This window comes from Marmota flaviventris, chromosome 7 (genome assembly GCF_047511675.1).
Source record: "Marmota flaviventris isolate mMarFla1 chromosome 7, mMarFla1.hap1, whole genome shotgun sequence".
Taxonomy (NCBI): domain Eukaryota; kingdom Metazoa; phylum Chordata; class Mammalia; order Rodentia; family Sciuridae; genus Marmota; species Marmota flaviventris.
In genome coordinates, this window is record NC_092504.1 from 141,210,281 (window position 1) to 141,237,605 (window position 27,325).

At 48.5% G+C, this 27,325-nt stretch overlaps 1 protein-coding gene across 2 annotated transcripts in view; it reads left to right on the forward strand.

Annotated features, from left to right (window-relative positions):
• Nucleotides 1-9,067: 9,067 nt before the first annotated feature.
• LOC114108236 (fibroblast growth factor 2) overlaps nucleotides 9,068-27,325 on the forward strand; it is a 48,190-nt gene continuing 29,932 nt past the window's right edge. The window contains exon 1 of one of the 2 annotated variants that reach the window (XM_071614716.1): nucleotides 9,068-9,463. In XM_071614716.1, coding sequence (XP_071470817.1) covers nucleotides 9,289-9,463 — 175 coding nt within the window. In that variant the 5' untranslated portion in view covers nucleotides 9,068-9,288. The remainder of the gene's footprint in view (nucleotides 9,464-27,325) is intronic. The other variant, XM_071614715.1, reaches the window with a different exon arrangement.

Here is a 27,325-nt window from a genome sequence, read left to right on the forward strand (position 1 = left end):
AAAAAAGAAGTAATCAGAATCTTAATGATGAAAAAGTACAATAGTTTATGAAAAGCTTTAAGAAAAACTCTCTAATATTTCTGAATGGAAACATAACAAAATAACTATGCAAAATTCCTCCAAACATATTTAGGAATTTAAAATAGTACTGATTTAAGTTCTAGAACAATTTTTAAAACTATAAAACAATATTTAAAATTTGGTGCATGCCTGTAATCCCAGCAGTTCTGATCACAAGTTCAAAGCCTTCCTCAGCAACTTATTGAGGCCCCAAGCAACTTACCAAGGCCCCAAGCAACTTAGACCCTGTCTTAAAATAAAAAAAATAAAAAGGGCAAGGGATGTGGCTCAGTGGTTAAGTGCCTCTGAGTTCAATCCCTCATACAAAAATAAAAATAAAAAACAAAATGCATTTGAAAAATAAACATGAGGATAGCAAATCCTTTCCTTTTATCTATAGAGGAAAATGAGAGTTTTAAATGGATCAAAAAGATTATTCGACTTTTTCAATGTAAATCAAGGCACTATGTCAAAGATCTGAGTTTATGGCTTCTCTGCTTTTCAGTGTCCTTGAAAACCTTATAACTCTTGCAAATCGTGGATCACTGACAATGTATAAGTAAATTATGTTATGGGCCAGGCTATATGGCAATGACCAAACAGACTCCATTTTACCCCGAGACTCCATATCATATACCAAATGCTTCTCCCAGGGAAAGCCCCACCTCTGTACCTATCAATAGTTGCTTAGCACAGCATGTTTGGCAACACAAAATGGCAATTCTTATACAATGTACCTCTAAGAGATTGATTGTGTAGACGCTAGTAACCATTCTTTAACCTGTACTCAACCAGGGTCATTTTGACCCACTTCCCCTCCGCTTATCATTATGGAAAGTCCCATGGGAAATTCCAGTGTACCCATTGCATTGGTTTTTTAAAATAATTTTTGATTTGTTTTAATTAGTTATACATGACAGTGGAATGCATTTATGCACTTTGATATATCATACATAGATGGAATGTAATTACTCATTTTTCTGAGTGTACATGTTGCAGAATCATAGTGGTCATATAGTCACATATATACATACAGTAATAATGTCTGTTTCATTCTACTATCTTTCCTATCCCCACATCCCCTCCCATCACTTCCCTCTACCTAATCAAAGGTAATACTATTCTTCTCTAGTCCCCCCGCCCACAGCCTTAATGTGAATTAGCATCTGCATATTAGAGAAAACATTCGGCCTTTGGTTTTGTGGGATTGGCTTATTTAGCTTAGCATGATATTGTCTAACTCCATCCATTTACTGGTGAATGCCATAATTTTACTCTTCTTTAAAGCTGAGTTGCTGAGAGCCACAGCCGAGTCGGAATGGCCCCTGGCATTTTGCCAATAGTATTGGTTGAGAGGCAAGCCATTAAGATGATGCTGGATCGATTCGGTTGTATATTAGACCTTTACTGTCCGCCTCGGCCTGCTACTTTGGAGTTCTTGGGCTACTTTGGAATTCTCGTGGGGATTCCCGGAGAGTTCCCATGGGTTGGGGAAGTTCGGGAGGAGGGATTTCCGGAAGAGGGATTTCAGGTTGTTGGTTCCTGGAGGAGCCGCGTGGCATTTGGGAGAGTTCCCAGGGAGCGTGTGTGGAGTGTGCTGGTGGAGTTCAGAAATAAAGTTTGTTCCTGCTTCAGTGGCTCGTGATTTGTGCCCAGCCAGACTGCGGCACTGAGTAATATTCCATTGAGTATATATACCACATTTTCTTTATCCATTCATCTATTGAGGGACTAACCTAGGTTGGTTCCATAGTTTAGCTATTGTAAATTGAGCTGCTATAAACATTGATTTTAAGTCCTTTGGGTATAAACCGAGTAGAGGGATAGCTGGATCAAATGGTGGTTCCATTCCCAGTTTTCTGAGGAATCTCCACACATATTGGCTGCACCAATTTGCATTCTCACCAGCAATGTATGAGTGTGCCTTTGTCCCCACATCCTCGCCAACACTTATTGTTGTCTGTGTTCTTGATGATTGCCATTCTGACAGGAGTGAGATGAAATCTTAGTTTTGATTTGATTTCTCTAATTGCTAGTGATGTTGAACCCTTTTTCATATATTTGTTGATCAATTGTATTTCTTCTTCTGTGAAGTTTCTGTTCTGTTCCTTAGCCCATTTATAGATTGGGTTATTTATTTGTTTGTTTGTTTGGTGTTGAGTTTTTTAAGTTCTTTATGTATCCTAGAGATTAATGCTTTATTGGAGGTGTGTGTGGTAAAGATTTTCTCCCAATCTGTAGGCTCTCTCCTCACGTTATTGATTGTTTCCTTTGCTGAGAAGAAGCTTTTTAATTTGAATCATCCCATTTATTGATTCTTGATTTTACTTGCTTTTTAGGAGTCTTGTTAAAAAAGTCAGATCCTAGGCCGACATGGTGAAGATTTGGGCCTAATTTTTCTTCTTTTAGGTGCAGGGTCTCTGTTCTAGTGCCTAAGTCTTTGATCCACTTTGAGTTGATTTTTGTTCAGGGTGAGAGATAGAGGTTTAATTTCACTTTGCTACATATGGATTTCCAGTTTTGCCAGCACTATTTGTTGAATAGGCTATCTGTTCTCCAGTGAATGTTTTTGGCACCTTTGTCTGGTATGACGTAACCGTATTTATGTGGGTTTGACGCTGTGTCCTCTGTTCTGTATCATGGGTCTACAAGTCTATTTTGGTGCCAATACCATGCTGTTTTCGTTACTGTACCTCTGTAGTACAGTTGAAGGTCTGGTATTGTGATGCCTCCTGCTTCACTCTTCTTGCTAAGGATTGCTTTAGCTATTCTGGGTCTCTTATTTTTCCAAATAAATCTAATGATTGCTTTTTTTATTTCTATGAAGAATGTCATTGGGGTTTTCACAGGAATTCATTAAATCTGTATAATGCTTTTGGTTTTATGGCCACTTTGACAATATTAATTCTGCCTTATCCAGGAGCATGAGATATCTTTCCATCTACTGAGGTTTCTTCAATTTCTTTCTTTAGTGTTCTGTAGTTTTTACTGTAGAGGTCTTTCACCTCTTTTGTTAGATTGATTCCCAGGGTTTTTGTTTTTGAGGCTATTGTGAATGGGGTAGTTTTCCTAATTTCTTTTTCAGTGGATTCATCACTGATAGTATAGGCATGCATTTAATTTATGGGTGTTGATTTTATATCCTGCTACTTTGCTAAATTCATTTATTAGTTTTAGAAGTTTTCCGGTGGAATTTTTGGATCTTCTAGATAGAGAATGATGTCATCAGCAAATAGTGATGGTTTGAGTTCTTCTTTACCTATTTGTGTCCCTTTAATTTCTTTCTTTTGTCTAATTGTTCTGGCTAGAATTCCAAGGATGTTGGATAAAGTGGTGAAAGAGGACATCCCTGTCTTGTTCCAGTTTTTAGAGGGAATGCTTTCAATTTTTCTCCATTTAGAATGATGCTGGCCTGGGGTTTGACATATATAGCTTTTACAAGGCTAGGGTATGTTCCTACTTTGCCTAGTTTTTCTAGTGTTTCTAACACAGAGGTGTGCTGTATTTTGTCAAATGCATTGTTTTGCTAACGGCTCAGTTCAGCTTCTGTACCCCTGCTTGCTTGCTGCTATGCCAACTGGGGTATGGTTTTTGTGGGTTTTGCCTTTAATGATCCTAAAACACTCAGACTCAGGGCTATTCCTTACAGAGACAGTTATGAGTCCTGTAAGGAGTAGTCACAGGCTGGCTGGCTAAATAAAGACTCTCCAATTTGGACAAAATGGACTTGGTATATTTTCAGAGCAACCTGTCCCATAACAATTATATCTAGTAGAAGGACAAGTATCTATCTCTCTGCCCTGCCTATGGGACAAGCCAGCTTTGTACCTATCTGTAAATTCACTCCAGCATTCTTTCTCCTTTCATATTCACAAACATGAAGTCTCTGAATTGCCTTTCAAGTCTGTTGTAATACCTACGGATTCCCTCAATTAGAGTCATACAAAACCTTGGTTATCTATATGAGATATAAACATCCTTTAACTTTATTAAAGTCATGATTTTACTGTTGAAAAGAACTATGTTTTAAAATGATAAAAGTAACTTGGAGAAACTTACCCTCCCCCCAGATAAAAAGTATTATGAACTGATTAGATATAAAAACATAGTGGAATGAATGCATACAATGATTGAAAGATCAATGCAATGATTAAAATCCAAGCTGTACCCAAATTAGCTACAACAAATTGGTAATAAAATAATTCTTTTTTTAAATCTTAGTATCACTGGTAAATATATTTATGTGTGTGTGTGTGTGTGTGTGTGTAAAAAAATGTGCCAAAGAAGAGCCCAGGAAAAAATAGCTTTACTGGCAAATTCTATGAAGTATTAAAGAGGAATTAATAAAATTCCTTTACAAATTCAACTGTAAAAAAAATGGAAAAGAAGGGAATATTTCCTAATTCATTCATTGAGGCTAGAAATGCCTTCACACCAAAACCAAAAACATGAAAAAAAAAAAAAAACTAGAAGCCAGACCAATATTGCCTATGAATATAGATTCAAAATGCTTCAATAAAATACTAGCAAATAGTATCCAGCAACACATGAAGAAGACCCAGGTATGCAACATTGGTTGGACACAGGAAAATTACTGTCCAACCACCATATTAAAAGAATTAAGTGGAGAAAACTATATGATCATTCAATATAAATTTCAAAAAGCATTTGAGAAGATCCCCCCATACTCCTGTGATTTAAAAAATAAAATAAACAGTCACCTGGGCACAGTAACGCTTGCCTATAATCCCAGTGATTCAGGAGGCTGAGCCAGGAGGAGTACCAGTTTGGGGACAGACTCAACAACTTAGGGAGAACCTAAGTTTGTCTTTAAATAAAAGGTAAGGACCTGGGATTGTGGCTCAGTGGTAGAGGGCTTGCCTAGCGTGTGTGAGGCACTAGGTTTGATTCTCAGCACTGCATATAAAAATGAATGAGTAAATTAGAGGTCCATCAACATCTTTAGAAAATATAAAATTGGCTGAGGATGTGGCTCAGTGGTAAAGTGCCCCTGGATTCAATCCCAATACAACAACAACAACAAAAACCCAGCTCACAAACTTGAAACAGAAAGGAACTTCCTCAGTTGTTACAAAGGGCACCTGAAAAATCCTGCAGTGAAAATCATCCTTAAAATGGAAAGAAACCAAAAGCTTTCCTTCTAAGACAGGGAATAAAACAGAGTTTCTTGTCACCATTGCTGTTTAACACTGAAGTGTCACCTCTCTGAGAACAATTAGGCAAGAAATGAAATCAGTCATCCAGAGAGCAGGGGGAAGAGGAAACCTCTATTTGAATATACCTTGATCTTATATAGAGAAAGAATCAAACAAACAAACAAACAAAAAAACCTGTTAGGACTTACAGTAAACTCAACAAAGTTGCAGAATATAATAACAACATAACAACAGCTGCATTTGTATCCACTAGCAGAGAACAATCAAAACATGAGATCACAAATCAGAGCTATACTGAGATTCCCTCTTACCCAGTCAGAATGGCAGTCATCAAGAATACAAATAACAGCAGGGCATGTGGCTCACGCCTGTAATCTCAGCAGCTCAGGAGGCTGAGGCAGGAGAATCACAGCTTCTAAGCCAGCCTCAGCAAGTTATCGAGGCTGTGAGTAACTTAGTGAGGCCCTGTCTCAAAATAAAAAATAAATAAAAAGGGATGAGGATGTGGCTCAGTGGTTAAGCATCCTTGAATTCAATCCCTGGCACGAAAATAAATAAATAAAATGAAATAGAAAGAATATAAAAAACAATAAATGCTGGCAAGGATATAGGGGAAAGGAGCTCTTTTGTTAGCAGGGATGTAAATTGGTACAGCTACTCTGGAAATAAGTGTAGAGGCTCCTCAAAAGACTGCAAATTGTTGTGCTGGGATTGAACCCAGGGGCACTCTACCACTGAGCTGCACCCCTTTATTTTTAAGTCCTCTTTATCTTTTATTTTGAGATAGGATCTCACTAAGTTGCTGAGGCTGGCCCTCCACCTCTCAAGTCACTGGGATCACAGGCCTGCACCTGTCTTCATAAGTGGAAAACAGAGGCAAACAACATCAACAACAAAAACAGATGACATGAAAGTTAGAAGAGGGAAGCTCATAGCAGTATTATTCTTAATAACCAAAAAAGTGGGAACGACCCAAGTACCCATCAACTGACGGATAAACAGAATTTGGTCTAGTCAAATATTAGGCGATAAAAACCAATGGAGAACAAGGGCTGCGCTGTAGCCTGTGGCAGAGGGTTGCCGGCGGGCTGGGGCCGTCTCTGAACACTAGGACTGAGAGACAAAAGTGCAGTGAGGGTACCTGCCAGGAAGGGTGACTCTGGAACGTTATGCCAAGGGACGGAAGCTGACAGACGGGCACCAGACAGAGGTAGGACTCCCAGGAGGCAAGCTCTCCAGGACAGGCAAATCCAGAGACAGCAGAGGAGAGGCTGCCAGGGTGAGAAAGGGCAATGGGCGACTGCTAACGGATGTGGGATTGCTGGGTGGGGTGACAGGGTCCTGGAGGGAGACGGAGGTGAGGGCACAGACTGAAAACCACGGACTGCTACCTTTCAAAATGGTGAATTGATGGTATGTGAATTTTATCTTTAAGAAGAAAGAAATTTCAAAAACTAAAAAAAAAAAAATAAATATTAAAAAATAATTTAAAAAAAAAAGGGGGGGGGGGCTGGGGATGTGGCTCAAGCGGTAGCGCGCTCGCCTGGCATGCGTGCGGCCCGGGTTCGATCCTCAGCACCACAGACAAACAAAGATGTTGTGTCCGCCGAAAACTAAAAAAAAAATAAATATTAAAAAATAATTAAAAAAAAAAGAAGAAAGAAATTTGTATTAAAACAAAAATCAAATTTTTCTGCTGTAAAGGATGAAGTGAACCAGAGACCTCGAGAACTGCCTGAGAGAGGTTAAATTATTATAGCATTGGAGAGGGTACTTTAAAAAGCTGTATCAAGGCCTAAAAGTGTTGTGACTTGTTTTCTATTTGTTTGTTTGTTTGCGGTGCTGGGGATGAAAAGCAGGGTTTCATGAACGCCAGGCAAGCCCTCTACCGCGAAGCCACAGCCCCAGTTCTGTATTGTTATTTTGAGACGGTCTCATTAAGTTGCCCAGGCTGGCCTCAAAATTCCCATCCTCCTGCTTCAGGCTCTCAAGTCTCAGGATTTTAAGATTTTAATATCAGTTGAGTCAAGTTTTAGTGCCAGAAATTTATTCTAAAGAAATAATCATGGATGTAATCTGGGTGTTCATTATATCCTTGATTAAAATGAGAAAATGTGAGATAAGCTAAATGACTAATGGTGAGCTAACATGCATAATGTTAGGATAATAACTGGAAAGTCGTTGCAATATTCACTTAATTGAAAGAAGTAGGTTGCAAAACTATATAAAGGATCTCGTTTACTTTGTAGACTCCCACATGCATATTAGAATGAAAATATTAAAATGTTAATAGTGATTATTTGGGGGTGGGAGAATCATTTATATTTATGGAAACAACTAGCAATTCCCTATCACTATCGTTATCTACAATTGTAACTTCTTTCTTTCTTTATAATGGTTCTCAGTCCCTGTCCCACCGTGAGACCCAAGTGCCTTTGGATCAGGGATCTTTCTGATCTACACCCTGCTGTGTCCTGAGGACTTAGGGGCAGTACGCAGACCCTCAGTAGACTTGTTTGTATCCGTGAGTGAATACATTGTTTTCATTGTAAAAAAGATCTACTTAAAATCCAACTCATTGGGCTGGGACTGTAGCTCAGTGGCAGAGCGCTTGCCTAGCTTGCATGGGTTCCATCCTCAGCACCACATAAAAATAAACAAATAAAATAAAGGCATTCTTTCCATCTACAACTACAAAAAAAGTTTTTTAAAAACCCAAACTCATCATGTGCATTATAGAGGGGTGGATGTGCATAGTCCCTGACACTTGTTCCTCCACAGGAACAAATATTGGCACCTTCTTCTAGAGGCTTCACCAAATCCCCCACCTCTGGGAAAACTGGGGTACCCACAGTGTGGCAGCCACAGTGCTGGGTCTTGCATGGAGGCCTTGGTGCTTCCTGCTGGCTTCCTGATGCCCCTGTCTTACCCCCTTGGGTGTGCCTGGGGAAGATTCCATCTGATTTGCCTCTGCCCAAAGCCACTGCCAATGCTTTGCACGTGGTGGGCACTCCATACCTGTAAATGTTCTGCACGAGCATTTTGTGACTTGTGTGTGGGACCCGCTATATGCTACTGAAAACCACCACATGCAACGAACTTCAGTTTTGTAGTTTGGGATCTTCAGGAAATATGCTGTCTCCAAGAAATGCCTAACACTTTAGCCAGGGCAAATGGCAGCCCGGGTTAAGACACTGACGCTCTGCTATGGAGACGAGGGTCCATCCTCATGTTACCGCTTCGACTGAAGCTAATGGTCGGTAAAGAGAAGTGATGGGAGGAGAGGGGAGGGGATGGGGAGATAGGAAGGACAGTAGAATGAAACTGACATTATTATTACTGTGTGCATATACGTGACTGCATGGCCAATGTGATTCTGCAACCTGCACACTCAGAAAAATGATTCAAATGTATGATACGTCAAGGTCATTGTACCAAGGTCATTAATTAGTATAACTAATTAAAACAAAACAAAACAGAAAGGCACCTTTCCTCTGGGCAGCTCGGCGGCCCCCTTATCTGGCCTTTCTGTCTCCCGCGTTAGTTCAGCATTTCATCCCGCGTGTTGGGGGCGGCTCCCCGCTGCCCACCCTTCTCCCTCTTGGGTGGAAGAGGCTGCTTTGCTTTGAAACCCAGCGGGCAACAAGCGCAGAGGGGCCGGGCGCACGAAGGTCCGGCGTCCAGCCCGCGGGCTGGGCGGTGCGGAGTCGCGGCCGGGGCCCCTCTGCGCCGGGCGGGGGCCGGGCGGGGGCCGGGCAGGTCGCGCGCCTGCGTGTCCGCGCGCGCCCGGAGCCGCCCCGAGCCGAGCCAGGGGGCGGGCGCGGCGGGCGCGCGGCGCACTGGGGCCCACGGCGGCTGCGGGGCGGCGTTCGCGGCGGCGACCCGAGCGGGACAGCGCGGCGGCCCGAGGCTGGGGGCCCGCGGCCGCGCGCCGCCGGACGGGAGGCTGGGGGGCCGCGGCCGGGGCGCCGAGCGGGTCGGGGGCCGGGGCCGGGGCCGGGGCGCGGCGGCTCCGGCGGCCCGGGCGGCCCGGAGGGACCCCGGCGGGGCCATGGCAGCCGGCAGCATCACCACGCTGCCCGCACTGCCCGAGGACGGCGGCGGCGCCTTCCCGCCCGGCCACTTCAAGGACCCCAAGCGGCTCTACTGCAAAAATGGAGGCTTCTTCCTGCGCATCCACCCCGACGGCCGAGTGGACGGGGTCCGGGAGAAGAGCGACCCCCACAGTGAGTACCGTCCCGTCCCGGCCCCTGTCCCCGTCCCCGTCCCCGTCCCGGGCGCCCTCCCTGCCTGCGCCCCGCGCCCTCTCCTCCCTCTCCCGCCTCCTGGGACGCGTGGCTTCTTTCCGAGCTGCCGGGCTGCGGGTTCCCCGAGTGGACGGTCCCCCTGCGCCGAGCCGGGGGCGCCCCTCCCCTCGCGGGCCCCTGGTGGCGTCGCGATGCCAGAGGCAGGCGGAGAGCAGATCCGCGCTGGGGGAGCCGGCCGCGTCCCCATCGAGTGACTGCCTCCTTTCGGGTGCGTGCGGTGGTCCCAGGGTCCGAGACCCGAGGGACTAGGGCAGGATTAAGTGTTCTTCATTGGGAAAATACCTTTCCCACGTCCTGCTGTTACATTCCGACTCAGTGAGACGCGAGGCATCTGGCACGGTACCCACCCGCGCAGGTTTCTTTCCCCCCCTGATGAACGTTGAAAGAGCCCGAGCGAAAAGAGAGAAAAAAGATTCCGGACTTTGTTCGTAGAGTGCGACAGACCTTTTATTCAACAGTGAACAGACGTGCACAGCCCTAGCGTAACCCCCAAGTCGTTATCTTTGGGACCTTGATCAGCGCTTAACCGCTGAGCAGGTCCTTCTCCTTGGAGTGCTGCTAATCTATCCTTGCCTAGGTTCGAGGATGAAATGAGAATTACACTTCTGCTTTCTGGGAAAAGGATCTTTTTGTGCGTATAGTAATAACATTGGCCTTGATCAGTGGTCGTCCAGCTCTAGGGTGCATAGGGAATCACCAGGAGGGTTTGCTATAAGGCCATTGCTGGACCCCATCCCCGGGAATTTCACGTTGGAGCGAGGTTTGAACACCTTCATTACTAAGTTCCAGGCAGTGCTGACCTGGGCACTGCCTGGAACTTGGAGGGCCTCTGGTAGGCCCTCCAAGTAGGAAGAAAAGGGCATAATTTACAACCCTTGGGATCTGAAGTGAGAGAGAAGAGACTGGAATCTGTTCTAAACAGCCCTCTGCAAATAGGTAGAACATCTGTTTCAAGGCTCTGCGTCCTGGCATTCCTTCCTTTATGGTTCCAGGCAGACAACCAATCCTCTGTTCACCTCAGAAAAGAGCAGCAAGGTCCCTAGCTCCCTTGCCCAGCAGCCCTGCCTTTATCTTGGGATGCTCAGGGCATTCCACTGACTCAGGAAGGAGGGGAAGGAAGAAGAGAAAGATGACCATCAAACAGGAATGGGAAAAGCACTTGTAGATTTGCTGTCTTTTCTTTATAAGGAAGTTTTTAAACTCATAAGAAACCAGAATCATGGTGGCATGATGTTTCAGTATATGTGCAATAAAAATTGTGTAATGTTTGAGTCAGGTCAAACATTTCTTCCTCTCAAACACCTGCCATTTCTTTATGGTAAAAATTTCCAAAATCCTCTTTTATAGCTTTGTGAAATGTGCAATACATTGCTGTCTTCTCTCATTACTACTGTATCGCTACTGTGCAACAGCACACCAGAATCTCTTGCTTCTATGAAACTATAAATTAGTATCAGTTGGGTATTTATTACTTCCAAAATACCAACCAGTAGAAGATGAAGGTCATCAATTTTGGGGGCGGGGCCTGCCATATTTTAAACAGCTGAATCACTATTTAGTAAAACTGAAGCTGCTTGTCACTTCATATAGGGGTTAGCACTGCTCCGTTCCGTTACTTGAGCAACCAGTTACCTTTGTTTTAAGCTTGCTCTGAAGTTGTTGGGCTGGCTCAGCTGATGGGCAAAGGAGTCTCAGTTTTATTCTTTTCTAGTATCTGTTGCTTAAGAAGCATGTTTCATGATTAAAGAACAGCAGAATTCCTCAGATTAGGTTCATAATTGGGGCTTCACTTGATACTCTTTCTTTTCTTTTTTTTTTTTGAGAGAGAGAGAGAGATAATTTTTCAATATTTATTTTTTAGTTCTCGGCGGACACAACATCTTTATTTTATTTTTATGTGGTGCTGAGGATCGAACCCAGCACCCCGTGCATGCCAGGCAAGCGTGCTACCGCTTGAGCTACATCCCCAGCCCGATACTCTTTTTAATACTCTGTTATCATCTAGAGTATTTTGGATACTCCGGTGCATTGTTTTTTCTTTGAAGCTCTTTTCTTTCTTTCTTTTTTTTAAGAGAGAGAGAGAGAGAGAGAAAATTTTTTAATATATTTTATTTTTTTAAATTTTCGGCGGACACAACATCTTTGTTTGTCTGTGGTGCTGAGGATCGAACCCGGGCCACACGCATGCCAGGCGAGCGTGCTACGGCTTGAGCCACATCCCCAGCCCCTGAAGCTCTTTTCTTTACAGTAAAACGACATACACACTGTGAGTAGGGGCAACTCGGAACTGCATACCACATTATCACCCTTAAACAGCCATCAAGGTTTTCTTCCCAACTGTGGCTTGGCTTTTCATTTGCACTTTAACTCTGGTTCTTGAATGGGGCGTGGCGATGGTGGGGTGATGATTTTGCCCCCCAGGGTACATTCAGCAATGCTTGGAGAAGTCTGTAGTTGCTGTAACCTGGAAAGGTGCCCCTGGACGGTGGGTAGAGACCGGAGTACTGTTGAACCTCCTGCGCGCACAGGATAGTTCCAGCAAAAAAAAAAAAATGGCCTCACCCAAATGTCATGCCCCATTCTTCAGAGTGTTTTGTCTCACCTGTCATTTGGAGATTTATTCCTTTGACATGACACTTTCTGCCCAGATCTTCTAAAATGCTAATGTGCTGAGTTGTAAACTCTTAGGACTGTACCTAACCAAAACAAGATGTCAAAAGTGAAGTGTAGAGTAGCATATTGAGATTTGTGTAGGCCAAATTTTTTAAAAGACCCTTCTTGCTAGATAATAGATGGACAGGATCACAGACCTGCATATGATGGCTTTAAACATTTCTGTGTGGTCCAACCTGGACAGGAGCTTGAGGGTGCCTGTCCATCTGTGGGATGTCCTTGGATGCAGATCAGGAGACCCCCAGGAAGGATGGCAGGAAGAAGACAAGTATGGACAGCACACGCTCCCCGGACAGACCAGCCAGCAAACAGGAGAATTAAAAGCAGAGTTAGTGGCAGCCGCCATTTCCCACTTAGCTGTGGCTCATCTCTGCTTGTTTGAAAAGTTGAAAAACCCCGTGCCCCATTCTTCAGAGTGTTTTGTCCAATTGATCTGAAAACCTGTCATTTGGAGATTTATTCCTTTGACATGACACTTTCTGTCCAGATCTTCTAAAATGCTAATGGCCGAGTTCAACCATTTTTGAACTTGAAGTATGAGTGCAGTTCTTACCCCAGGGCAGAGCAGGAGTGGAGTTTGGACAGGGTTGCTTCGAAGACTGTGGTGTAAATAGTGGGTGCCTGGTGGGTGCGGGTGTGGGGCAGGGAAATTGTGAAAGCAGAGATAGGAGGAGAGGACCCAATACACACTTGTCCCGCTGCTCCGTGTTGCTGAAATCCGTTGGAGTCACTCTGGGTATTTCCATTTCCTGGCTGGTCTCATCGCCCTGCAGTGCTCTTCATTTGACTGAGCCTTGATAGAAGCAGAGGTCAAAGGGCTGCAGAGTCTAGCATGTGTGCTGCCCTTGGCTGTCCTGGTGGCTGCTGGATCTCAGCAGGCCCCCTCTCTGGCCATGGGCGTGTAGTGTACTGGGTGTGCTCTGAAGCTGCGAAGCTGGCGGCAAACACAGGAGAGAACATTTGATCCCAAGCAGTACGTCCATCCTGTACTGCAGCAGTGGGGAATGCATGCTGCCTATGTACATGTTAGCGTTCGATTTATTCCAGATGTTCTCCTAGAGGCCCAAAACGAGGCAGTCAGAAGGGCTACATCTGCCCTGGGCTTCTCCCTGGAGGTGACTGCCTGCCGTTCACACTTCTCTGCTTCCAGGCACCGGAGGACATCGAGGCTTGGAGAGACCCAGGGCCTACCCCTCCTGCCTGGAGAAGGGGTGGGGTCCTGGGTGGCGAGTCCCTTCTCTTTGACACTACACGTGCTCTAGGAAACACAGTTCATAACATCACGGGACGTGAAACTCAAAGGGAGCTCCAGACCCCTAGCTCACCTGGAGATTGAGTTCAGGAGGGGTCCCCTTGTCTGAGTTCCCCTGTGGATTCACCTCCTGCCCACTTCTTGCCCACCTGGTCCTGGACCTCTGGTCCTGCTTCCCTACCCTCCTGCTCCCCTCCTTCAGTCAGAGCATCCCTGCGCCGTTGGTGGGGCTTCCGCCCTTTCTGGGTGCTGTGCTGCCCAGCCCTTGGGAGTTTCTGCTAGCTCAAGGTTCTTCCGGTTCTGTCCGGACTTTGGGCAAAGCCACCTTACCTTCTCATATTGCCCCTGTGTCAGCGAGACCCTTCGTTTAAGGACACTCGCCCTCACCTTCCTTGGTGATCTCTCTAGGTGATCCCCCTAGTTTGCCTTAATGAACATGATGTTTACTGAATACTGTTTGTATGTAGTCAACAAATGGAGTCAGAGTCTAATAGCGTATTTAATGCTGGAAATCACGTAATCGGTCCAGCAACGAAAGGACAATTCATGAGTCACAGATGTTACCACACCTTGGAGTCTTTAAGACGCCTTCTGTGCCAAGTGACTTCAGCCCAGGGAAGGCAGCGGCCCTCACGACATGCCCTGAGGGCTCTTGCTGGTGGTTATAAAATAGCCATTATGTAAGAGACCTCAATAGTGCTAGACCTCCACAGTGCTGGGCTGTTGTCAGAGATCCCCGTTTTGATTTATGATGCTGTTTTACTCTGGTGGTCATACTTTTAAAGTTTTAATTTGAAAATAAAATGTTTCAGCTGTAAGAAACAAACCCACCATTCTTTATGCATTATAAGCCAAAACTGACTTTGTGTACTTATTGATTCTGAGAACCTGCAGTCAGCGATGCTGACAAAGGCCACTTAAGGTATCACTTGTTGCCACCGCCGTTCCCAAGTGCAGGAGGCTCGTCCACAGTGTGGCAGCATGTGTGCCCTAGTGTTTGTGTGTCTTTCCTGACCAGCATTCTGGATTTTCCAGACACCCCTCCTGAGCCCTTTGGTGTGTAGCACACGTCTGTGAGGGGGCGGGGCTGGGTGAGATGGAGGGGGCAGGACAAGCCAGCAGTTGGGCACCCTCTCACCTCCTTGGCATTTACCATTCCTACAAGTGTCTTATGAGTTACTTTTGAGCTTACCGTTTCTGCATTCCAAGATCAGGGGTCTGCTCTTCTATGGTTGTCAGCAGTAGTACGTCATCACTGCTTGAGTTTTGGCAAAATAGTGGGACTGATACTTGTCAGCAGAGTGTTGCTAGGAAAGGCCATTGTGTGCCGGGACCTTCGGCCTTCCTGGAATAACCCCTGTTAGGCCAGCTTTTTTGAATCCTTTCCTGTTAAACTTTCTCTGTAATAACTTAGGCCAGGGAGACCCTGTCAACTAGGTCACTTGCAGGCACAGGAACTTGAGGAGATGAACTCACAGTGGTGACTCCCAGAGACGCCCTCCGGGGAGCCCTTGACTGTGGTTCTCGGGGGCCAGCCTGGCCCTATCCTGAACCCCTGTTGGATGGGTTTAGTTGGAGAGACTTGGAGAGCCTGGTGGCAACAGGCAGCCGGGACTCAGCATTCAATTTGTGTGTGATCCTCTGTCACCCTTCGTGACCAGTGTCACCTTCACACTTACCATTTATAGACCTCTGGAATGGCTGTGTGCGTGTGTGTAGATGTATTTCTTTATGGTTTAGATGTGGTGTCCTCCAAAAGCTCACGTGTGAGACAATGCAAGAAGGTTTGGAGGAGAAATGACTGAGTTACAGGAGCCTCAACCCAGTCAGTGAACTGACCCTGGTGGGATGGACTGCATGGTACCTGGAGGAGGTGGGCATTGGGGGTGTGGCTTTGGGGGATATAGTTTGTATCTGGAGAGTGGAATTTCTCTCTCTTGCTTCCTGATCTCATGTGAGCCGCTTCCCTCCACCACATGCTCTGCCATGATGTTCAGCCTCACCTCAAGCCCCAGGGAGTGGAGCCAGCCTTCCGGGACTGAGACCTCTGAAACTGTGAGCCCTCAAATAAACTCTTCCTCCCCTACAGTTGTTCTGGTCAGGTCTTTTAGTCACAGCAGCGAAAAAGCTGTCTAAAACAATTTCCAAAGGGCTTTTGACGTCTCCAAGTTAACTCCTAAGGTGAATTCGCTGGTAGAATTTTGAAATGAAAGGTTCACAGGTGTTCAAGATATTTTAGAGGTAAAATAAAATGAGGTTATATGAATATTAAATGTTATATTCCAGGTATAACTGAACTGTTGAAAGTAATGATCCCGGTTTAATTTATAATTAAGCTGCACGTTAATTTATAATGAAAATTTATAATTAAAGAATGACAAATCAGCCCAGAAAGAAGTGTTCTTTTTTGAAGGATTGTAGGAACAGTGCTACCCAGGCTGGTCCTGTGAGTGGACTGTTCTCTGTCATGATTGGCACTGTGAGAAGATTCTGGTATCTTAGGGTAGGAGCTGCCACTCCTCCCTGTGAACAGGTATCGTAGAGGGCTCTGGGCTCACTGCGGGAGCCCGTGATGGAAACTGCTCTGCGGACCTTCCAGCTGCCCCTGGGCCGTGTTCTGTGGACTGCGGTGAGGCTCCATCTCTCCACACAGGGACGTGTCCACTCAGACCCTGGGCAGTCTCTTACTGAAGAGTTGGGTATAACAAAGTTATATTCTCAGAGCCTTTGGGAACCCTAGAGCTGGCTGTTGGCATTACTTAGGATGACCTGTAGGAAGACAGTCATTTTTCAGGAAAGATTGCTTAGAACTCTGTCAGGATTTCTGGTTTCTCTGAGAAGTGCTCAGGGTTGTCGTCCCGCCGAGTGACGGCCTCAGGTATGCCGCAAGTGCTCCATTCTTTTGTGGATGTGATTCTGGAATCCTGTGTTTCCGCTTCTCTCTCCCTCTCTCCCTCCTTCCCTCCCTCCTTCCCTCCCTCCCTCCCTCCCTCCCTCCCTCCCTCCCTCCCTTCCTTCCTTCCTTCCTTCCTTCCTTCCTTCCTTCCTTCCTTCCCTCCTTCTTCAGCTCTCTCTCTCTTTCCCCACATTCCGGTTGAGGCCTTCTCGGAGAGCTGTGGTCTGCTGGTGCAGCTCCATGGCTTCCCATTTGTCCCTTCCTGGCCGTGCCGGCTCTGCCCAGCTGCCTGGTGATTCCCTGTGTCCACTGCCCCTCATCGGGTGGGTTCTCCTGTGTCTTCCTCTTTCTTCTGGTCTGTGCTCTCCGGCCCCCAGGGAGAGCTGGTCTTGCTTCTGTGACATTCTCACCGTCCTGCAGCAGAACATTGCTTGTCTGTCTGTCCTGGTCCCTCTCTGCCTCCTGCTGCCCCAAGGTCAGACTCCCCGCCACGGCTGCAGCGTGACTGGGTGAAGCACTATCTCGCGCCGTCCTCAGCTGGAGCCCCGTCCTGGTGGCCTTCCACGGGTCAGGAAGTCATTCTTCTGGGCGCCCCGAGTGGTTGGAGGCTGGTTTCCTCTTCGTGGGAGTGGTCTCCCAGTCCAGGGCTCCTGGCCCCACTCTCCGGCCTAGGCCCTGACCGCACCTAGCTGGCCTTCCTTCTCCAGGGCCACCTTCTCAGCCCGGCTTCCGCTGTTCCCTGTCCACACACACCAGAGCCACCAGCGGTGCTTTCCCAGTGCTCTCCACCGATTCACGGGCCTCTCCTGATGACCCTGCTTTGGGGAAACCCTTTGCCTCGCCCCTCCCTCTCTCCCCTCCTTCCCCTCTCTCCTGGGCTTTCTTCTGTGGTGCTTTTGCTACCTTCCCAGGGAGAAGCCAGGTTCTCTTGGCTTCCCCACAGAGCCTGAAACCTTCTGCCACCAAGTGTCTCTTAAGCTGCACCACGGGGTGAGCGCTCGGTAGGCGAGGCCGGCTCAGAGTTCCCGTGTCCCCGCGCACACAGTGGCCACGGAAGCTGTTGTGTTCCACATGCACCAGGCAGTGAGCCAGGCTCTCCTCTCTGGCCTTCCCTTCGTGGCCTTGCCCCCCTCTTGGCCTTTCACCAGATTGACCCCCTGAGCCAGTGTCCTGTGTCCCCTGCTGACCCCGGCCCTGATCACGCACCCAGCCCCTGCTTTCCCCTCATCCTGGGCCGGTTCCTTTCCACGTGCTGTCAAACTTCGGACACCCACTGGGTAATCAGTTTCATGTCTCTGGTTGTTTTGGGAATCCCTGGCTGGGATTTTTGTTTACAGAAGGTTCAGACACGGTCAGCACAAGCTCTTTGCTCCCTTTTCTGCTCTGAGGGTCTGGGGCTGACGATGCTCCCAGGCGCCCTTGGCTCAGTGCTGAACAGAGGAGGCCCGTGGGGAGGTTCAGTCCACATTTGCTGAGTGAGCCGGACTTGACGTAAGTCGGCACGGGTCCGTGGTGACGTGGAGCACCGTGTGGCAGCCGCGTGGTGGCCCTGGGATGTGTTGCAAACACCTTCGTGGTATTCCAGGGAAGCAGCAGAGGTGAACACGCTCCTTGGTTAGGGTTGCTGTGTTGTGGCCACTGTTTATGAAGCTGTTGAACAGTCTGTCAGTGTCTGTAGCCAGTACTGATGAGCGGTTCCAGGCTGATTACTGTCCCCTAGGTGAGGAAGGCAGGCCTGGGGGTGGACACCTCATCCTAGGTCATTCTGCCTCAGGTCTCACACCCGTGAATCATCCACAAATTAACGGAGAGCTGTCTGGCTTCCTTGTTAGCACCCTTCTCCACGCGGGCAGGGGCACAGGCCACGTAACACTCACTCCCCTCCGGAGCCGAAGTCACCGGGACAATCTGCAGGATCCATCCGGGTGGAGAGTGTGGGGCCCAGTGAGTCAGGCTTTGTGAGGTGATGTCTGCAGGGCTGGGTGGGAGCCGAGGCTGGATGTCTGTTCTATGCTGAATCATTTTGCAAATAGAAAACAATTCATAGGTGTTAGTGGTCCTTACGTAAATGAGGAACAGAGGAGTGAGAGTCAGGTACCCACCTTACAAGTTACTTTGGGAAGCCTATCACTTGACAAGCAGATGTGTTTTGAATGAGAGGTAGAATCAATCTTGCCACTACCATATAAATCCCATATGTGGTGCGTGTAAGTCCTTGGAACCCGTCACTTGCTGCATGCCTTCTTTATGTATTCTTCTTTTCCTATTAATTTTCCCTCTTCTTGCCTAGTTTCATTTTGATTCTGCCAAACATCATCTCATGGGCTTCTCATGCTTTTTCTGGACTCTGTGTGTGTGTGTGCGCGCGCGCGCGCGTGTGCACGTATGTGTATGTTGGGAAGTGTCATTTGCTCACTGGGTGAATGACTTCTTGGATTGGATGGGGACTCAAGCGGAGAGGTCCCTTTGACCTTGGAGTCCTGACTCTGGGTGGTGGCTCTCTCCTTCCCACTATTCCCACTCTTGTGCTACTTTTCATCTTAGAAACAAGTTCGCAGAGCTTTTATCTGAGTCATATTTAACCTTTAGTCTCTGAACCTAGGACTTACACCTTTATTTTCTTGACTTCTCTGGGGGAGTAAGGCATATAAAAGTTAAGTGAAAGAGAAATATTCTGTTTGGAGAGTGTTTCTAAGTTTTGGAAGTTCTTTACTTGTTTTGCCTTTCTCTCAACTCCGTAACTTTGTGAAGAGGATATAATTCAGGTGAGACCAGCAGGAGAGTCTTGCTGCCGGGGAGTGATACCTGCACAAAGAGAAAGAGAAGCCACATTCAGCAGAGATGGGATTAAAATTAATTAATTTTTAATTAATTTTTAAAATTAATTAATTAAAATTAAATTAATGAGGTACAGAGACGCCCCGCTGGGAGGAGAGAGGAAGCAGGCACTCGGGTTTTTGGAGGCTGGCCTTAAGTCCTGAGGTGTTCCTGGGCTGTGTCCAGCCCCACTCACACGGCGAGGGTGATCGCCTTGGTGTTGGAGCCCCTGTGTCTGCAGGAGGGGTGGCCAGCCTTCACCACTGCATCCCAGGACCCTGGAAGTCATGGAAGGAGTTTATTGAATGAATGAAATTTTGGAGCGTGTGCTCTGTGCCAGCTTTACAAATACTGTCGTTTAATCTTGAGGACAAACTTATGAGATAGGTATCTTGTCTTATTTTGCAAATAAGAAAACATGATCTCTGTGAGTGCAAGTAATCAATTCTGCACCTCAGCCTTCTTGGTGTTTAGAATAAGCTTCATGGCCAGGATTCCATGGGATCGTGCAGGAGAAATCTGAACAGAAGTGGTGATTTTAAAAAAAGGTCTAGACTCTTCCACAGAGCGACCAAGTTAAAATGACCAGGGCCACTGCCCTAGTCCCATCTGACTAGTGTCCTCACATGAGGAGGACATCCAGATACACAGACAACTGTGTGTTGCCCAGCAAAGCTACAGTCCTTATCATCTGTTCTGCCCCTTTGACGGTGGCACTTGCTTTTATTTAGGGACCAGTTCTGTCATGAGTTGGCATAAAACAATCCTTTAATATTTAGGGGTAGCTCTCTGAAGAACTCAAGATTTTTAAATAGCAAATACAAAAGTTGAGTAGGGATGTAACTAAGGATAAATGAGAGTGGACTGAACCTTGAAGCTAGGGCCCAGAACACCCTGGGGCACACAAAGAACATGGAGAGTAACTACAGGAATTTTTTTTTTAAATATATTTTTAGTTGTAGATGGACACAACACCTTTATTTATTCATTTATTTATATGTGGTGCTGAGGATCCAACCCAGTGGCTGACCTTTGCTGGGCAAGTGCTCTATCACTGAGCCCCAGCTGCAGCCCTGCCCGGATGTTTTTAAAGTATGGTTAGACCCTTTCAAGGAAACTGGAGACAGGCTATCTAAGGAGAGGCGATGTAACATTTAACAACAACCAGAAAAAAAAAACCAAAAACACCAAGAACAAAGAAAAGTAAAATAGCAGACGTGCTTGGGCTTGACTTACTTTGATCTTCACCAAGTGATGTCAGTCGGTCAGAGATCTGGGGGTGTCTCCTCTGCGGGGAGGCAGACTGTTCCTCTAGGGCTCCCCTGCTGCCCCAGTGTCGGTCTTGCTCCTGTGGCCTTCACGCTGTTCTGCGTCTGGCCTGACTGTCGAAACTGCCTTCTAACCAGCCCCTCTGTGTTGGTCTCTGGGGCTGCCACAACCAAGGGCCCCAGTCTGGGTGCCTGAAGCCGCAGAAATGTGTTCCCTCTCGTTCTGGAGGTTGGAAGTGGAAGGTCAAGGTGCGGGCAGGGCTGGTTTCCTGAGGCCTCTCTCCTTGTCCTGCAGATGGCCACCCTCTCGTGGCCTCTTCACACGGTGTTTCCACATGCTCACACCCTGTTGTCTGTGTGTCTGGATGTCCTCCTCATGTGAGGACACTGGTCAGATGGGACTAGGGCAGTGGCCCTGGTCATTTTAACTTGGTCGCTCTGTGGAGGACATGCCCCAGGTATAGTCCCTTGCTGAGGTAGTGGGCTTAGGGCTTTGATGGAGTGTTCTGGGGACAACTCAGCCCAACATCATCAGTCAACTGGACATTGTTCTTCACCAGAGTAATTATTCAGGTACCTTGTCCCACACGGTTCTTCCCCAAGATCCTGTTGATCATGTCGGGCGTCTCCTCGGGAAAGTGCTGCTGAGCTGAAAGCCTCTGAGCCCTGGCGCACCCGTTCCCCACGGCTTACAGGGGAGGTCCTGCCCACTGCAAGGTCACAGAGCAGGAGGCTGACCAGCAGGTGGGTGGCCGTGGCCGAGGTCAAAGGTGGGAGGGGGTGTTGTCTGGAAACACTAGGTAGTGAGCTTCCCAGTTCTTGAAGAAACTCCCAGAACAGTGAGGGCGTCAGCGGATGGGTGGGGCTGAGGCCATGGCAGAGACGGGGTAAGAGCTGCGGTGCGGCGTGTGCGTGGGACCCATCAATGTCCCCCGGCGACCCTCCATGAGAGGAGGGCGTTTTCTTCCGGAGGGAGTTTATCCGTTTAGCTTTTCGGAGGGGGCCCAAGGAGGGACCCAGCCCCCTGGCCTGCTTGGTAAATAGCACCTTGTTGGTTCCCTTATTCCCAGAGGCCACTTGTGCACTGTGGTGGCCGTGGCCATGGCCTCGAAGCCTGAGGTGGCTGTGGTTTTCCAAGAGCAGCAGATGCTGCCCAGCATGGTTCCTGCTACACCCGACTATTACATTCCCACCAAGGTCAGAAACCACGTGATGTGGCCTCTGGCTTCTCTAGGTGTTGCTCAGCCTGAGTTCCCATGTCCAGGCGGAGCCCACACTTAAAAATGTATGTACTATCTAGTGTCTCTTAATAATTGGAAGTGTGCTTTCCATCTAAAAGTTAAGAAATGAAAAGAAAACGGTGCTGTCCAGAGGTCATCATGGTCTAATAGCATTTTTAACAAGCACCTTGACCCAGCCACCTAATTAGCATCAAAAAGTCGTGCCCAGGTTCATTGTGAATCAGTTTCTGCAGACCAACCTCCACCCAATTCTAACGGCAAAGCAGCTAACGTCCCTGTATGGTGGGAGAGTTTCCTTAACTAATTACATTTGGTTTTGCACCTCGACTGGTTTTTCTTGGAAGACACTGCAGAAGGTTACATTTCTCAAGGTTAGATATTCTCTGAGTGTTTTAATGAAACTAAAAAAAAATAATAAAGGGGATGTCTGTCTGATTGCACCTACTTCGAATATTTTCCAGACCGAAATTGTTTTTGGCCATGATTGGTGGTGCAGGGCCACGGAGCTTTTATGTGCTGGGCTCTGCAGAGCGGTGCTGTACGCGGGGCATTGCTTCCAGAGGCAGGTGAGGCTTCCCGTCAGGTGCCTCTTGTTCTGAAGGGAGCTGAGCACCCCGTCCTGCTGAGCACCACAGTCCTGCTCTCTAGGTGACGCCTTCCATGGCAGGAGCGTGAGGTGATCCCACAGAAGCCTGCCACAGGCCAGTGGGGGGCCCCCTCCCTGTGTGGGGAGCTCCCATCAGGAGACACAGACAAGCCCCAGGCTTCCATGTTCCCTCGGACACAGAGGCCAAGTGGTAGGTATCAGGATGTTTTTCCAAAGAGAAGATACAGAGCGTTTTAGCAGATTCCCAATCGTGATCCAGAGCATGTCAAGGATGATATCACCAGATACACCTGTGAGGTGTACTTAGCAGACTGTGTTCACCTGAGCCTGGGGCTGATAGTGACTTCCTGAGAGACATCTACAGGGGACCTTGAGCAGCACCAGGAAGCCAGACGGTGTGTGGACCCAGAATCGTGGCATCGGAAGGCCTGCGGGGAAAAGCAGGAGACCTGAGTGGCACCCGCAGTGTAGACGGATGAGAACGTGAGCCCGGGACCTGTGGATGAGTGACAGGGTCAGGACCGGCCAAGTTGGCGAGGCTGGAGGGGTGGCCGCTCGACGGAGGTGGCAGGCCAGGTTGCTGGGCTGGAGGAAGCGGGGTCTTGGAGGTTGGGTGCGTGACGGTGACCAACTGGTGGGGTGCCAACAAGGAGGGGTAAGAGGACGCCATGCTCAGCCTGAGGGAGGCAGAGTGTCACAGGTAGTGGGAAGGAGCGGTGGGAGAAAGGCCAGCCCAGGGCTTCCTGTTCCCAGGGCTCACCCCTGTGCGGGGTTCTCTCTGGCCTTGTGTGGCCGGTGGCATCAGCAGCCTTGGGGGTGAGTGCTGCAGGGAGGGGAGGGATGTTGGTGCTGGAACGGGTAGTCGATCCGATTCCAGGGGCGGAGGCCCAGCTGTCCAGGTGGAAGACGAGCTGGGTCCTGAGGCAGCTTCCCTTCTGTGCAAGTCACCAGTACCTCAGAGGCAGGAGGCAGAAGAGGTCCCAGGACACTCCTGGGTCGTGGGGCGTTTCGGGTCTTAGAGCAGTCTAGCCGGGGCAGCGCTCCCCCCCGTTGGGTTGGGTGTCAGCCCCAGTACAAGGACTTGGTGGAAGTGCTCTCCAGACTCCTCCAAAATAACGCCCGCCTGGCCCCGCGCCATTGAGGTGATCGTTTTATTTTCCTCTTGTGTAGCCTGGGGCACCTTTTGGAAGAAGCAGAAGACAAAAATCAAGTTGGGGAGCAGGCAGGGAAAGGAAGTAGGAAGCAGAAGATGGAAAGAAGAGAGAGAAAACCCCAAAGCAAACCAAGAACAGGCAGTGGCTTCAGCCGCTGCAGCAGCTCCGTTCAGACCACGGGGACTGGCCACCGTGGTCCTGCCTGCTCCAAGTCTGAGGAGGAGGGGTGGAGGAGCAGCAGGACTGGTCTTCATGGATCAGGGCAGGAAACACAGGCGGTAGCTGTGGTTTTAGGCTCCTCTTTTGGGATGGAAGTGTCAGTCCTGGGCCAGACGCCCTTTGCTTCACTACTGTGTACCCGTTTATGACACTAAGAAAAGCCTTGTAGCCCTTGACTCTTTTTATCATGAAGAGTGAGAGGGCAGTGTAAGAGGGCTGCCTTTGGGAAGGGAAGCCTCTTGCCCTGGGTGCCCTCCTCCAGCCCCCACCCCTGGTCCACAGCTGATTCTTGGGTCATAGCATAACTTTCACTTTTCTTTGGGACACACTTTCTTTGCTTGAAAATTGTTAACTTTTGTAGCGCTGGGAATTGAATCAAGGGCCTAGTGCGCATTGGGTGAGCGCTCTTCTCCACCCAGCTACATCCCCAGTCCTGATGGTTCTTTTTTAAAACACATTGAACAATTTTTAATTGACAGACAATGGCACATCTTTGCGGAGCACAGCGTGACATTTCAGTGCAAGTAGACAATGCGTGCTGATCAGTCAGATCTGGGTTGGTATATCTATCCCCTCAAATGCTGATCATTTCTGTGTATTAGGAGCATTCATATTTTGGAATTGATTGATTGTTGTGGTCACCTCCTGTGCTGTAGAATAAGAGGGCTCTTCCTCCCACCCTGCTGGGCTCCATCCAGCGACTCCCCAGGCTCTGGGACTCATTGTTGTGCCCCCTGCTTCTGTGAGACCAGCTTCTTAGCTTTCACGTGTGAGAACATGCACTACTGTCTTTCTGTGCCTGACTGACTCCCCTGACACAATGTCCTCCAGTTTCATCCATTTTGCAGAGATAGTATTTTTTTCCTTTTTTATTTTTTAATTTCCTTTTTCTGTATACAGTAGACTTTCTTTTCTTTTTTTTTTTTTGGTACTGGTGATTAAACTCAAGGGCACTCGACACTGAGCCACATCCCCAGCCCTGTTTTGTATGTTATTTAGAGACAGGGTCTCACTGAGTTGCTTAGTGCCTGCTGAGGTTGGCTTTGAACTAGCAATACTCCTGCCTCAGCCTCCCTAGGCGTGCACCTCTGCATCCGGCTGGACTTTCTTTCCATCCCTCCATCAGCGACCTAAGTTGACTCCAAACCTTGGCTGTTGTGAATGGTGCTGTGGTGGATGTAGGAATGCGGGGATCTCTCTGACGTGTTCACCTGGTTTCCTGGGGACACGTACCCAGTAATGTGATTGCTGACCATGTGGGGTTCTACTTCCGTGGATTCGAGGAGCCTCCATACTATTTCCCATCCCGATTTCCATCCCCACAGCCTGTGGCTCTGCCCCCTCAGCATTGCCAGCTCGTGTTGTGTTCTGTCTTGCTGATGAGGTCAGGGCACAGGTTCAGCCGAGTTTCGACCTGCTGAGGCAGGGCCGGTGAGGTGGCTGGAGCCAAGTGCTGCAGAGAGGCAGCGAGGCTCCGCTCCCAGCCAGAACAAGGGTCAGGACTGCTGATCGGATTCCAGCTTCCTTGATGTTAGCGGAAAACTCGAGACTAGAGGATTTCTCAGGGCCAAGCTCTACAGATTCTTGATTCAAATTCTGCCAGTGAGTCAAAGAATCAGTTTTGGGAAGGGCTGATAATGTCCTCAGAAGCAGACGTGGCCAATGAGTAGAGTGTGATCCAGCCAAGGGTGCCTTGTGTCAGAGCTGCCACTGGAGTTGATCAGAGCGCGTTCAGCAGCCCTCTCACCCTGCAGTGGAAAAACACTGGAGGAGGCTAGGCGGCCAGCCACGAGTGGCTCTCGGAAGTAGGCTGCCGCAGAACTGAAGGACCGAGGTCGGACGGCACGCAGGAGCTGGCGTCTAGACAGGGCTGGAGCTGATCCCTTACGGGACGCACTGGACACACATGTCCCACCTCAGTACTGGAGATCAAACCTGGACCTCGTGCAGGAGAGGCAGCTGCTGCATCCCTGAGCCACATCCCCAGTGTCTTTATTTCTTATTTTGAGACAGGGTCTCACTAAGCTGCCTAGGCTGGCCTTGAATTCGCAATCCTCCTGCCTTAGCCTCCTGCATAAACTGGAATTATAGGCAGGCGCCACACCTGTCTGAACAGCCATTCTGGAAATTAGAGAAAATGCAGAATCATACTGAAGGGGCTGTTCTTTGTGGCCCCAGCCTCGGGCCCTCCTTTCGTCATGTGTGTCCCCAGCGCGCTCTTTCTTACAGTGTCCTCTCCCATCTGTGCAGGTTCCCAGAAGACCCGGGTCATGTCTCAGCTGTGTCTGGCCACTTCTGTGGTCTCGGGTCAATGCCTTTGTTTGTTTGGACACTAGTTCCCCCACTTACCAGTGGGAAGGCTGGCTGGCAGCAGCCACTGTCACAGGCCCTGCTGTGCGTGGGGCCTGTGACACAGGCGGGATTTGGTGCACCCCGCACTTGGTAAGTCCTTGTCATACTGGGTTTGTCACCCCTACTGGGGATGGGACCCGGCCTTGCTCCTGTAGACAAGCACTCTCCTGCTGAGCATGGCCCTGCCCTGCCAGTGCCCGTCTGAGAGGTCTGAATGGCCAGGTCATTAGCTCCCCCTTCCCGGCAGCCCCACCTCTGGGGGAGGCCGCCTCTGCTCCCCTCCTGCTCATTCCTTTGATTCTGGGCGCAGCCATGGGGCCTGTTTCTTGCTGGGAAGCCGCTGTTTCCAGCTTCCTCCCGTCGGGCCAGCATATGTCATGCAGCGGGTGTGGAGGAACTTTCCCTGCGAGGGCCTCAGAAGCCCTGGCGGAGGGCTGAGCTCTTGGCGGGCGGCGTGGTTTTCCACAGGGAGGCTGCAGGAAGGCTCGTCACTGATGGGGAGACGTGCTGCCCGGGCTATTTTCATGAGGGTCAAATAAAACTCTCTTGTCTTCAGCCTGCTTTGAAAGGTGTTTTCCTAATGATTTTACCAGTCAGACAGAATGACTGGGGGACAGGCCGCGGAATAACTGGCACACTCGCAGCCTCCTGCCCCGCCCCGTGCCCGCCCAGCTCCCCCTTCCTGGGCACACACATGCGGCTCTGTTTTCTGTTCTGGAGCTGCCTGGATTGTGCGGATTCTGTGGATGAATGTGAGCCCTTCAATCCAGAAAGAAGTGCCAGGAACACAAACAGCCCAGCTAATTGGCACTCACCCCCAGGGAGGTGCGCGGCCAGCCAAGCGGGTTGCATGATCTGCACAGGGCACTTACTGAGCTTTGAGTAAGACCGCAGGCTCTCTCAAGTCTCCAAAAGCATTTCAAAAAGGAAGAAAGATTTGCCAGGAAAAGGCTGGGATCAGGAGGTTCTCTTTCTCTTGGGCATGTTGGATCTGTGGCAAAAGTGCTTGCTTGAGGCGGCTTGTATTTTTGGTTGATCTTCTGAATTGCTTATGATTTCAGGGTACTCTGGCCAGGTTAATGACCTTTGACCCAGGGATTTCTGACTGGCGACCCACAAGCTAAACACCAGTCATAGACGTGTGCATGTGTGTGTGTGTGTGTATTATAAAGTTTACAGATCCTGGTTGGCATCGAGTAGTGAATGCCCCATTAGTTTGGGGTGTGTGTTCTATAGTTTGACACCATCGCCTGTCTTCCTCATGGCTCTTAATTTCAACCACAAGCTGCTTTACTCATATAC